At 48.0% G+C, this 14021-nt stretch overlaps 1 protein-coding gene across 5 annotated transcripts in view; it reads left to right on the top strand.

The window, feature by feature from the left end:
- Positions 1–8846: 8846 nt before the first annotated feature.
- The window catches only part of Pcdh19 (protocadherin 19), a 108665-nt gene continuing 103490 nt past the window's right edge, over positions 8847–14021 (top strand). For 3 of the 5 annotated variants that reach the window (XM_040744366.1, XM_005072508.4, XM_005072507.4), the window contains exon 1: positions 8847–11001. In XM_040744366.1, coding sequence (XP_040600300.1) covers positions 8855–11001 — 2147 coding nt within the window. In that variant the 5' untranslated portion in view covers positions 8847–8854. Of the gene's footprint in view, positions 11002–13802; positions 13944–14021 lie in introns of all 5 variants that reach the window. The other 2 variants (XM_013115242.3, XM_005072506.4) reach the window with 1 other exon arrangement.

Genomic DNA, 14021 nt, shown 5'->3' with positions numbered 1-14021 from the left:
AAAAATGTCTCGCCCCCTGCTCTTTTGTTTTGTTCTGCTAGGAGACTGCAGTTCTGATTTTGCTAGGAACCAAATTTGCCTTTTCAAGGAGATGCAACTTGCTTGCTTTGGTGGGTAGCCTGAAAAATTTTTCTGCTTTCCCTCTCAGTTCTTCCCATCCCACCTCTCGTGAACTCCACTGGTTGGCTCATCATCTCACGAAACATTGATTTTAGAAGCTGACTATTTGCTTTTGATTGTTTGGCTGGGGCTGCAACGAAGTCATTGATGGATCTCATTTTGAGCTATCATTCTGTCCACTCTATTCGGCCAGCCTTCCAGAACTGATTGCCTGTTCCCCCAAATGAAACTGCACAGCCAGACAGCAAGGATTTCTGACGTTCCACGGTTTCCCAAGGCATAGAACATGGAGAGCTTTGCGGGCCTCAAGCTGGGCCCTCTCCCACTAAGATCATTAGTTCTCTTACCAACCCATCATTAGGCACAAGACTTAATTCGTTCACTGCTGCCTAGGCTGCCATCTCAGAGCAGATACTGTCTGGTACTGATGTTGCTACATTTTGTGATCTTTGCTGAAAGAAATCAGCTAAGCTCAGCACAGCTGTGGTCTCCTGTATTACAGGACATTTTCCCTTCCCCTTCTAACTCCTAGCTTTTAGAAGAAAAGTCATTGGCCATCTATGGCCATTCTGAATCCAGCTGCAGGAAACAAATTAATATGCGTTTTCCCCAAGCTCAGTGCACCAGTATGCAAACTCTTGGACCCCAAATTGGAATGCTTTTCCAGATGGCAAGGTATTGTTTTTGTCGCACTCAAAAAAAAAGTGTATAACTTCCCTATTGCCGAAATGATTTTTCTGTCACTTCTGCTGTTTGTCCCCTTTATGGTGCTCCCTCTGACTCCTTCTGGGATCTCCCTCTTTCAGTTTCCATGCCACTGCCCCAGGGCTTGTCAACCTGAACAGATACTGTGCATGGTGCTGTTAGAGGCATACGTGACATGCCTTTGGTACTTACATTGCTAGGCTGGATAATGCAAGTGCAGCTGTCAAACTGACAGTTCTTCCTGTTTATTAGTTCTTTTTTCTTTCTTTCCTTCCTTCTTTCTTTCTTATATGAACATTAGTCAACTACTAAGTTTCCTTGTTTAGTTAAAAAAATCAGTTGATGGAGCAGCTGGAACTACTGGAGAGCTACAGGAGGCTACTTCTGCGTTCTAGGAGAAGCTTTGGAAACCTAGAGACGACCTGGCTATCTAAAATTAAAGAGCATTCAATAACCTTAGTGGCTTGCTGAAATCATCTTTTGCCCTCAATATGTAAAGAAGCTCAAGGAATTGGCTCATCAGTTTGACTTTTTATTCCTCTTCTAAGTTGTTTTTGCTATTATCTGTCATTTGAATGTAGTGTTACCAGGTGCTATTGTGTATAATCCACACACACTTTCAGCTCCTGCATGTATCTCAAGTCTTTAAAAGATCTGTTTTCACCAGTCATGTAAGCATTTTCAAAGCAAACAGTAAGAATGGACATATGTGTAAAGTTGATCTTCAGGGCATATTTTGTGGAGCTGATATTGATCAGGTCCCTTTCAGCACCCTAAACCACTCCTTTATGTAGCATTTCTACGGCAGTTCTTTTTTAGTTGAACTACCCTAGAAGAACCAGAATTGGCTTAAAGATAGAGGAATCTAGGTTGAGAACCAAAAGCTCTGCTCACAAAAGGAGCTCGAATCTAAGTGAGTTACACAGGTACAGAGTCCCTGGGATCCTCTAACTAGGTTGTGGCCTCGTGGATTTGCAGTAGTGATGAAAAATGTTAAACAAAAATAAAAAGGAATTTTCTTAAAAGAAAGCATGCCTAGTTTTAACCCCCTCTTCTTGGAAGCAGGGTGGTCCAATTTTCAATTTGCTTTTGAGATCTCTAATTTGCGAACCCCTAGCTTTCAAGGTGCCAAAAGCCTTTCCTCTGGGAGGCTGTGGAATGTCACTCTTATCCTCCTCCTCCTAATGGATGAGAGAGGCCACAGTGACAAATCTGTGCAGATCTGATCAGAGTGCCTTTGTAGGGAAAGCTATCTGTTTCCCAGTGTGCTGGCGTTGGTGGGAACAATAACAGTTGGCATGAGGTTGCACCTAGGAAGCTGGCGTTTGGGATCCTCTTGGAGAGAATTCACATGAAAGACAGAGGCTATAATGCTGAGAGCCCAAATGGTGCTGTCTAAACTTCACAGGTGATCACTGCAGGGTAGTGCAGAAGGTGTTAGAGAGCAGTGTCATTTATTGAAATGGATCTGCTGATTTAGCCTTTGCTAATTAAATGGTCCCCCTGATGTGTGTTTATTTAAGGACAGTTATGAGTCTGGCCACAGCAGGGGTTTGGTCCTGTGGGAAACAGAATTCCTAAAGAGAGAGGCATAAGGCTTGGGGTCAGGGTTGACTCAGCTTCTCCAAGGATGCTGGCCTTGTCAAAATGTGAAGACTTGGAGTGATTAACAGCCTTTTAGTCTCCACTGTCCATGACCTTTTCTGTGTTTCTTGGAAAAGGCAGGCATTAGGACCACAGTGAACCATTTTAGCACTTAAGAACACTTTCTGTGTTTTGTTTATATGCTGCAACTCCTGCTGTCACTGTTTTCCTTTGTAACAGGGCAAGGGTTGGGTGGGGCTTGGCAAGAAGAGAAAGGAAAAAGTACAAGGGACCTTAACATCTTTTCCTGTCCCCCTTCACCGTCGCTAGTTTTCCTGGTGTTCCAAAAGGGTCAGAAACAGCATGCATCATAGTGGAAACCACACCTCATTCCTGCTCCACAGGCCCACATCCCTGACTGCTGTTCTTGTTGCCCCAGGGAAGAGGAGGGGAAGTCACTACAAATTGGGCAATCATTTGGGGTAGAAGGGATTAGAATTTCAGGAAGCAGTCAACATAATAAGCCCCAGTTTAGTTCCTTCTCAAGGAATATTTATAATGTATAGAACTACATGCTGTTATTCAATTAATGAACTGAATTTTAATCTTCACAGGGACTAGGTCCATCTTTAGAAAACCCCTTAGTCCCTAACACAATGCTGGGCACACAGCCAGCACTTGTTGATTTCACAAGGAAAGTGGTTGAATTTTGTGTAGTGAGGTCATCTTGGCAAATCACTGGACTGCTCTGCAACTCAACTTCCACATCTGCAAAGAGTTTTTACCTCCCAGGGTTACTGCAAAGCTTAAAGAAGATGATGCCTTTAGTAAGGACACTTTCCAGTTTCCTTCTGCTTATTCCCTTTCATTCTTCTAGTCTATGCATTCTTGAAAGCCAGGAGAGTAGATACGTAGTAAGGAAAAGTGACGTTGACTTTGGCTAGCTTTTAAGTAGATCCTTTCCTCCCAAAGAGAATGCTACCAGGCAGCCAGTTAAATTATTTGAGGAATAGGATACTCATGAGATGAAACAAGAAAATTCAAGCCACAAGACTTCCAGTTTTCTTCAGCAAGGTCAGAGATGAAAAGAAGGAAGAGGGAGAGAGGTGGCGAGCAAGGGAAATGAGTCATTTGAATACTATTCTTTTGGGAGAGTGAAACAAAATAATTTTGTAAAAATATATCTGAAAGCTCTAGGTATACAGTCCCTCATATCCTGGTATCTTAGTTCCTACCATCAATTTAAACTTTTCTTGGTGAGACTTGCCCTTCTGAGTCTTGGGACAGCCAAAGTTACACTCACACATCAGTTTGATTTAAAGATAAGGATCCCCCCATCTTTGTTTCTTCTATTGCTATTTTGGACTATTTTAGTGGCGTGCACGAAATTCTAAGGACAAAGTCGCAATGCCTTTAACCAGTTTTGATTCTGACCTCAGTAGCCTAAGGATCTGTCTTGGCCTAGAAAGTTGTGGCAGGCTGTGAAGCTAGTACCCAGAGCCTCCTGTTTCTCTACAGTAGTAGGATGAAAAAATACCAGGGATAGTCACTAGATGGCCCTCTTGTGTCTCTAAAGAGGCCGAGGAGGCGGGGATCCATTCAGAATTGAAGTAAGCAGAAGCTAAAATGAACAGAACTTTCTTTTTTGTTTTTATTATCTACATGCAGATGCTTTTATTCAGCTAGCTAATAAATTCCCGATAATGAAGGTGGTTTGGCGCCCCTCGTTTAGTTATTATCATTGTTGGAATGCAATAATCCCGGGTCTGTACTAGGGGAAAAAACGAGTCAGAAAGCAAAGGGTGTTAGGATTATCTATAGACACAGAGTGGGGGATGGAAGAGCTATTGTGTGTTCAGGGGGTTGTAACTATCACTGTGAGCTTGAGGGTGGAGGAGGTGATGGGAAAGAAGGGAAGCAGATACATAACGCCCCCTGCCTCTCTCAGCATTTGGCCTTCTGTAAAAGCAGTTTGGTAACTGAAAGTACTTTGGTGCTCTGCTTGGAATAAGAGAGGTGCCTGGAATGTGAGCAGTGAGCAGGAAGCCGGGGAAACGGTGCCATTGCGTTAGTGAAGAGGTTTGTCTTTGCAAAGGCAGAACATGTCTTTACAATGTGATTGCAATTACAAAGGTAACAACATTCTACATGAATTGAATTCTCCTATTTATCTTTAAAAAGACAGCAGAATATAGACATTCTATTAGCACTCCCTAAGGTAAGAGGTCCGCAGTCTTCTTAGCTTGTTGTGTGCATCTTTTCAGATGCCATGGCAATGTTAATCATTTTACCTGAGTAATTCTTCCATTTCTCATTACCTGGGGGATTGTTAATGGCCGAGACTACTTCTCAGACTCTTTGCTCCCGCTCAATCAAGCCGTGGAGGCGCCAGTTTACTTTTATTGATCAGCGGGTTCCTGACAGCCTTCGCCACAAGGAAGCAGCATCATCCTTTTTTAACTTAAAGGGGAACAGATCGCCTTAAAGTTTACAGCTAAGAGCTTCTAAGCATAGCATGAAAACATTTTAGCATGCTGCTAATTGTTCTGTTTAAATGTTCCCAGCAATATTTTAGAAAGCTGCCAAACGCGGAACTCGCATCCCGTGATCAGATAGCAAACCCATTTCAAATGCCTTTTTAGACCTTTTTAATTAGACCAAGCTGCACTTCATTCCCACTCGCTGACATCAAAGGTAAATAACTATGATAAATCAAATGGAACCCTTCCTTTAGCAGCCCACGATGTGCGTCCGCGCTGCCTGCCATGTTGTCATTCTCTTCCACGACTTGCCCATTGCTCTAACGATGTCTGCAGAAAACCGGGCGGGCCACCGGACTCCCTGAAGTCACCCTCTTTGCTGTCTACCCGCCGCTCTAAATGATCAAAATGAAATGATTCTTACTGCAGATAACTCGATTTTTCTCTCTGATGTTCTGGGCTGAATTACATTTCTAATGTGAAGCGACCCCCCACGAGGCAAGCGGATCAGGAGCTTTCCCCTTGGCCTTGGCTACACTTTCAGAGGGTCCGGTCTCAACCTCAGTGGCAAAATAATTCCTTTTTTTTTTTTTTGCGGGAGAAAGCTGTCCTCCCCCTACCCACGGCAAGGTAAAGGCTGCTAAACTAGCTCCTTTTGGATGATATATTCTTTCAAGCAGCTGAGTTGCTCTCGGAAAGAAGATGGCAGTTTTGAAAAAAAAAATCCATTATGTGTCCAAATGCGTTTTTCCTTTTCATGTTTAATGTTTTTAAAGGAAAAAAAAACTAGTCTCATTTTGAGCTCACAGGCTCGGGCCAAAGTCGCTGAGCTAATTATGAGTTTGTTCAACCGAGACTCTCAAATAATAGAGACTACTAACTCAGAAAGAAGGTTTGCTCTCCCAAGAATTGTGAATTCAGAAGCTGTCCCCCATCCTCAATCTGTAATTCAAAAAAAGAAAGAAAGAAAGAAAGAAAAATTGGTCGTTGAGGGCGCTTTTTTTTTTCAGCTCGCGATCTTAATTAAGAGCCTTAGATTTGGGCGGGGAGGAGTCCCCCTCTGTCTCCAGTGTGCCTGTGGTTCACAAGGCAGCCTAAGCTTGATGTCAACCCTGGCCACCGCCGGCCTCCCATTTCCCAGCACTGGCACACGCTGCAGCTGCCACCGCTGCCCAGGGGGACCTGGCATTCCCAGGAGAGACCAGGCCTCGGGGGAAGGCTGAGTGCCCACCACAGCAGCGCGCGGGCTCAGAGCTGCCTGGGACCTCGGCTGATGGCGCGCCCTCTGCACAGCTTCTATCCGGATCAAGGCTCTCCTGGAGCGGTGCGGCGCGGCGCGGTGGCGTCCGCTCCGCTGAATTTCTCAAACGTAGTTTATTTATAGGGAGCTAAATTATCCGACTGTGTTGGGTGAGGGGCGAGAAAATGTACCAGAACCCTTGGAGTCTCTTTTTTGAGTCACTGATTAAGTATAGACCTGAGTGAGCTGAACCGGACCAAAGGCTCCCTCCCTCCCTCCCTCCCTCCCTCCCTCCCTCCCTCCCTCCCTCCCTCTCTCTCTCCTGCGTGTGTGTGTGTGTATGTGTGTGTGTGTGGTGTGGTGTTCCTGGGAGTGCCGCATCTTCCCAGTGAGGAGAGATAGGGGATAATGGTTTGGGTGGATGGCGGCCTTGCTCTTGGCAAAAGTGAAGACACACTAGCCAAGAGCTTGATGAATGACCATCGCGGGGGCGCTTGCTCCTCTTTTTTTCCTCTACCCGAGAATAAGAGAAAACAGAAACAGAAATGCAGAACGGTGAGACAAAGAGAGAGAAAGAGAGACAGAGGAAAGGGAATGGTGCATTTAAGATAAGAAGATACATGAGGGAGATAAACAACAAGAAAATCAAATCCTCATTTTTTTTTCCGTAATCTCTGCAAACAAGAGATACAAGAGGCGCTCAGCTCTTAGGTGGATTCAGCTTCAACGGCAGCACACCTCAAATACAGCCCACCCTCCCATTCTAACTCCGCTTGTCCCGCGCCAGTCAGGCTCCCCCCCCCCCCTGCAAGGGCTGTGCAGGGCAGGGTACTCTACTCGGTCGGGCCGGTGTGTAAGTTTCCGCTTGGCCCCGCCTCCCCTCCCCTCCCCCCTAGCTCCTTGGTCCCGCCCCAAGACCAAGAGCCCGCTGGGCGGCGCGCTGATTGGCTAGTGCCTGGCGTAGCCGGCTCGGCTGCTCGGGCTTTCTCTGGCTCTCTCCAGACTCCGTGGCCAGTAGTTTGCGGCAGCGGGAGGAGGAGCAGCAACAGCAGCAGTAGCCGCGGCGGCTGGCTCAGAGGGGAGACGGACTAGCCAGCGCAGACGGCAGCACTAGCTACCGTTCATCATGCCTGGCTTGCCCGGGGGTCACTGGCATCCCCTTCCCTAGCCCCTCGCGGGCCCGCGGCTCTCTCTCCTCTCCGGCATTCCAGCTGAGCCCATTCATTTGAGATCGCAAACCTCCCACCCCAATCCCATTTCTTCCTGCTCTCTCATACTCACACTCACACTTCCCATCCACACATTCACTCTTCCTCCCTTTGGCACATCCACACACAGCCCCACTCAGACAGACAGACCTCCCTAGCGCGCGAGCGCCGGGGAGGGAGGAAGCCCTAAGCAGGGTGGACAGACAGCGCTTCTCCTGGAGGATGGGATCCAGACGCTCAGGCAAGTAAACTTTGGAGGCGACAGAAGCCGTCGACCCTGGCAGCTGCCGAGGCGGACCCCGGCGACATGCAGCTGAACTAAGGAAGGCTTTCTTCGGCGGCGGCAGCAGCAGCAGCGGAGGCGGCGGAGGCGCCGGCGGCAGCAGCGGCTGCGGTCCTTGGAGCGACACCCCAGCCCAAACCTGGGGAGGCAAGGAAACCCCGGGTGCCAGCAGCTGCAGCCCCGCCTCTTCTGGCCGGTATTGTAGTAGCTTCTCTTCCTCACCTTCCCATTCCCCGTACCCTCCCCCCCAGGACAATTGGAAAGAGCAGGACTTTGATTTTCTTGGACAAATTGCCATCTTTCCATTTCCATAAACTTGAGGCGGAGGCCTGGGCTGCGTAGGTAACTTTGATTTTCGAGATAGAAACGCCCGCAGCCTCTCAACCGCTCTGTGGGAGGAGCCCTGTGTCCACCTCGGATCCTGGGCAGACGCGCCCCCCACGCCCTCCGACGCCAATCTCAGCGCCTGGGAGAGCGCTCTCGCATCTCTCCCTTCCCCCTTCCACAGCCCGCCCCGGGACAGCCCTCCAGCTCAGCCAAATCCCCAGGCGCCTAAGGATCTTGCCAGGAACTCAGACTTCTGCCTACGATCCCCCCTCTCTTCCCCAACAGGCCTCGAAGAGGCCAGAGTGGCCCCCCCGGATCCCGGAGGGCGCGTACCGGGCGGGAGCTCCCTCCGCAGTGAGCTGGGTGCGCTGGGGGGGAGGTCCTTGCGCATGCCAGGTGCACAGACTCCGCGCTCGCCTGCCCCAGTGCTGGTGCGCTGCAGCTGGTCGGGCAGTGCCTGAAAGGCTGCGCTCCCGCTGTCTTAGGCGTCCGCGCCCCAAGTACGGTCCCGACTCTACAGCTTGTGGCCATCTGGGGCGTGTAAGCGCCACTCGACCCGCAGCCCTGCACCGCTGCGGTCAGTCGCGCCCGGCTAACTTTGAAGGGGTAAAACTGAGTAGCCGGGCTGGAGGGAGGGGGCTCGGGGCCGTGCGGCGCTCCCCTCGGCCCCTCGGAGCCCCCGGACCCCCAGAAAGCCCCCTCCGAGTCCACTGCAACCTCAGCATTGGAGCCCGCGCGGGTTCATCCCGCGCGCCGCCGGGCCGCCCTGGGCGGGACTCCTCCCGCGGCCTCCGGGGCCACGGGGCGCGCGCAACAGGCGGCCCGATCCGGCGGGAAGCTGGAGCGCCGGAGGCGTCGATCTCGGAGGGGTGTGGAGAGGCGAGGCCAGGCAGAGCCCCGCGCAGCCATGGAGTCTCTCCTGCTGCCGGTGCTACTGCTGCTGGCGGTCCTGTGGACGCAGGCGGCCGCCCTGATTAACCTTAAATACTCGGTCGAAGAGGAGCAGCGCGCCGGGACAGTGATCGCTAACGTGGCCAAGGACGCGCGAGAGGCGGGCTTCGCGCTGGATCCGCGGCAGGCTTCTGCGTTCCGTGTGGTGTCCAACTCAGCCCCGCACCTGGTGGACATCAACCCCAGCTCAGGTCTGTTGGTCACCAAGCAGAAGATCGACCGAGACCTGCTGTGCCGCCAGAGCCCCAAGTGCATCATCTCGCTAGAGGTCATGTCCAGCTCAATGGAGATCTGTGTGATTAAGGTGGAGATCAAGGACCTGAACGACAACGCTCCCAGTTTCCCGGCCGCACAGATTGAACTAGAGATCTCTGAGGCAGCCAGTCCCGGCACGCGCATCCCACTAGACAGCGCTTATGATCCGGACTCGGGCAGCTTTGGTGTGCAGACCTACGAGCTCACACCCAACGAGCTGTTTGGTCTGGAGATTAAGACGCGGGGTGACGGTTCGCGCTTTGCTGAACTCGTGGTGGAGAAGAGCCTGGACCGCGAGACGCAGTCACACTACAGCTTTCGAATCACGGCACTCGACGGAGGTGACCCACCACACTTGGGTACAGTTGGCCTCAGCATCAAGGTGACTGACTCGAATGACAACAACCCGGTGTTTGGAGAGTCCACCTACTCAGTGAGCGTGCCTGAGAATTCACCTCCCAATACACCCGTCATCCGCCTGAATGCCAGCGATCCAGATGAGGGCACCAATGGCCAGGTGGTCTACTCCTTCTACGGCTATGTCAATGACCGCACACGTGAACTCTTCCAAATTGACCCACACAGCGGCCTAGTCACTGTCACAGGTGCACTAGACTATGAAGAGGGCCACGTGTACGAACTGGATGTGCAAGCCAAGGACCTGGGTCCCAACTCTATTCCTGCACACTGCAAAGTCACCGTCAGCGTACTGGACACTAATGACAACCCGCCAATTATCAACCTACTGTCTGTCAATAGCGAGCTTGTGGAGGTGAGCGAGAGCGCCCCCCCGGGCTACGTGATTGCCCTGGTCCGGGTGTCTGATCGCGACTCAGGTCTCAATGGACGAGTGCAGTGTCGCTTGCTGGGCAATGTCCCCTTTCGGCTGCAGGAGTATGAGAGCTTCTCCACTATCCTTGTTGATGGACGGCTGGATCGCGAACAGCATGACCAATACAATCTTACGATTCAGGCGCGAGACAGCGGTGTGCCAATGCTGCAAAGTGCCAAGTCCTTTACTGTGCGCATAACTGATGAGAATGACAACCACCCACACTTCTCCAAGCCTTACTATCAAGTCATTGTACAGGAGAACAACACTCCTGGCGCCTATCTGCTCTCTGTCTCTGCCCGCGACCCCGACTTGGGTCTCAATGGCAGTGTCTCCTACCAAATTGTGCCATCCCAGGTGCGAGACATGCCCGTCTTCACCTACGTCTCCATCAATCCCAACTCTGGTGATATCTATGCGCTACGATCCTTCAACCATGAACAGACCAAGGCATTCGAATTCAAGGTGCTGGCCAAGGATGGCGGCTTGCCCTCCTTGCAAAGTAACGCCACAGTGAGGGTCATCATCCTCGACGTCAATGACAATACCCCAGTAATCACTGCCCCACCCCTGATCAATGGCACTGCTGAGGTCTATATTCCTCGAAACTCCGGCATAGGCTACTTGGTGACTGTAGTTAAGGCAGATGATTATGATGAGGGTGAAAATGGCCGAGTCACCTATGATATGACAGAAGGTGACCGCGGTTTCTTCGAAATAGACCAGGTCAACGGTGAAGTCAGAACCACTCGCACCTTTAATGAGAACTCCAAGGCTTCCTATGAGCTGATAGTGGTGGCCCATGACCATGGCAAGACGTCTCTTTCCGCCTCTGCCCTTGTCCTAATATACCTGTCCCCTGCTCTTGATGCCCAAGAGTCAATGGGCTCTGTGAACTTATCCCTGATTTTCATTATTGCTCTGGGCTCCATTGCCGGCATCCTCTTTGTCACTATGATATTCGTGGCAATCAAGTGCAAGCGTGACAACAAAGAGATCCGGACCTACAACTGCAGGTAGAGCCAACTTTTCTTTCTTTTCTTCGGTGTTTTGAGTGAGTAAGGTGTATTTGTGTCTGTGTAAAAGCCCCAATGCTTTTGTTTCTTACTTAATGCATGCAGCATACTCACTGTGCTTGTTTTTGGAGGGTGAAAAGTTTGTGACAGTCCAAGTTTATCAATTCTTTTGATCTGACAATTTGCTGGAAGACAATCATTTACTGTTTGAATGGATACTGTCACATAATGATGATGAGCAGAAAAGCAATTATCATTTTAAAATTTGCACAGCTGTCTCCAATGAAGTTAAGGTAGAAAAAAATGAGGTGGAGGGAGGGAGAAAGAAGGAGTGAGAAATGAGGGAAGGAGGGAGAGCTGAAGAGAGACAGATTTTCATATTTTTAGCAAAAGTTCTATGTGTCATGATTTGAGGGCTTGGTTTTCCTGGAGCAGTGTTTTGCAGACCAGAACTGAAGGGAGGTGGAATACTGACAACTGCCTTGTCCTGCTGTAGGGTTATACTCCAGAGAGCTGGGGAGTGAGAGTTTATGATGGGAAACAGGAGGAGGAAGAGAGAAAGCAGGTCATTAGTGGTTTTTAGTGTATTCTTGGCTCGTTTTGTATCTAGTCCCCAGACATCTGGCTATACAAAGTGAAATTCTGTCAGACATCTGTATGTTTTCAAATATCTGCTTGGTTTGTGTGTGAAGTTCAAATATCCCAGTGAGAGACAAGACTTTGCATCCAGATGTTTCTTTAAATATACCAATCTTCTAGAGTTGGCTACGCTTTCCTCTAATGTGGGACTGTGCTGTGGCATTAAGATCTGGTCCCTACCAGTGGATGTCACTATGGGCTATTGTGTTACAGTTTCTCTGAAGTGTGTGTAGGATGTGTCTGGGGGTGGGGAAACAAGAGGAGAGGAAAAAGAACAGAGAGGAGAAATGTAGAAACTTGAATAGCATGTAGTGAAATATTTTTTAAGTCTTGATTAGCACATTAGAGGTTCTTGCTGAAGAGTTCTTGCAATTTGATTGAAGAAATAAGTCTAAGAATTTCTAGAATCCTATTTAGGATAATGCATATAATTTTTTCCAGCAGTGTCTCATCGAAACAGTTGAAAAAAGTTATTTTTATTTTCTTTATTTTGCTGAAAATGAATGGTGCTGCTATTTCCAGCCAAGGTGTGTGTGCTTGTGTGTGCTTTCAACACACCTACACATCCACTGTATTTTGTGCCATCTGTGCTTGCATGTTAATCAGTCAAAATATGTTCCTGTAGGTCCGATTTGTATCTGACACCGTCTGAAATACACACTTCTGTGAATCAGAGCTCCCTGAATATGTAACAGCCATGCAATTATTGTTTCCCTTTTACTATTCTCTGCATTACACAAGTTAGTAGACAAATGCTAACCACACATGAATATCAATCAGGTGCCATAAAAGAGCAGCTGCAATGCCTCATAAATGCTTTAATCCTGTTACTAGTGAAATGGCCGTGACTTTTCTTTCCTTCAGTACCAAGTCACTTCAGATGGGAGAAATGGAAATTAATATTGCTCTTACCTTTGAAACCTGTGACTGCCATGGCGATTTTTATAGGAGAAAAATGCAGGGTCAATAAAATTTTATTTATATGAAGATAATGATGGAGGGGACTCTTTTTAAACCATTTCCTCAGCAAAAAGTAAATGCATAAGACCCTTCCCATGATGAAAAAGAAATCAACTTGAAATAAAGATATTGAAGGCTTTGCCACTTCTTGGTGATATATGACCAGAAGTAAGAGCTCTTTCTGAGAGCTTGCCAGGGAGATCATTAAACAGGGAAGAGAGCATTTGAATTGGGGGAAAAGTGCAAATCTCAGTGCTCTCCAGCTTCACCCAAATGTGGATTTTGTAAAGCACTCTTCATTGCTATGGCTTGCGATTAATGAAGTACAGTTTAATTAAATAATTGGTCAATACAGAATGGGCTGTGCAATGAATGCCTCAGCTGAATAATTGGATGGGGCATTGCCAAACTTACCCATAATGGGTAAACAAAATGATTAGAACTTCCCATTGATTCAGTAAACAGATTAAAAAAGAAATGTAACCCTAGTCCTGAGTTTTGGGATTTTATCTGTTCTTCAGCCTCTGTGTCATCAATTTGCAATCATTTCAAGTCAGACTGGGCAGAGAGCAAAAGGGTGAGATGAAATAAATTGCTCAGCCCTAGGTAGATCCCAGGTACAGAGTAATAATTTGCCCTGGTAGATATGGGTAGATATGCAAACTCCCTATCTGCTCAGACTTCTTAGCATCCTGAAGTTCAGGAGCCTATCTTTCTATGTGATTAAGCAGGGGTTCCCAGTTCTTTGCTTCTGCAGCAGGACCTCTTCCTGAAATGCATTCATTTATGAGACTTGTGAGATGATCTGCAATTGCTGCTTGAATTGGGCTCCCTTTTTTGTATTCTGACAATTATCTTTGTTGAGTGAGAATGCAGACACACTCTTTCCCTTGTAGAGTCCAACCTGTATTATTTATTAACCTTATTGTTTTGCTGATTATTGCTTAGAGATTGAATTCTCAAACAATAAGCTGAATTCATTATGTGCAAAGTAATACATGACATTGAGAATCTGGCTACATTTTAATGTATTTCTTTTGACAAGTCTCTTAATGCTTGGTGTCTTTGGTGCACGTTCCTGGGTCTGTGTCAGTATTAATTAAATTGAGCTTTTTATGTTCCAGTTGCAGCACAGCTGCTTTTGTAGGTACACCTGAATGGAGAAGGATGCTGAATACACTAACCTTTAAATTCCTTTGCAGTAATTGTTTAACCATCACTTGTCTCCTCGGCTGTTTTATAAAAGGACAAAACAGCAAGTGTCTGCATTGCATCTCGGTTTCTCCCATTAGCGAGGAGCAAGACAAAAAGGCAGAGGAGAAAGTGAGCCTAAGGGGAAAGAGGTAAAAAGGCATTTCCCCTCATTCAAATGGGTTTGGCTATCAGATTTCTTTAGGAGAGGAGGGGGAAGGGTGGGAAGT

This window comes from Mesocricetus auratus, unplaced genomic scaffold (assembly GCF_017639785.1).
Source record: "Mesocricetus auratus isolate SY011 unplaced genomic scaffold, BCM_Maur_2.0 Super-Scaffold_100003, whole genome shotgun sequence".
Taxonomy (NCBI): Eukaryota; Metazoa; Chordata; class Mammalia; order Rodentia; family Cricetidae; genus Mesocricetus; species Mesocricetus auratus.
Note: the sequence above shows the minus strand (reverse complement) of the source record. Positions and strands in the feature narration are given on the sequence as shown.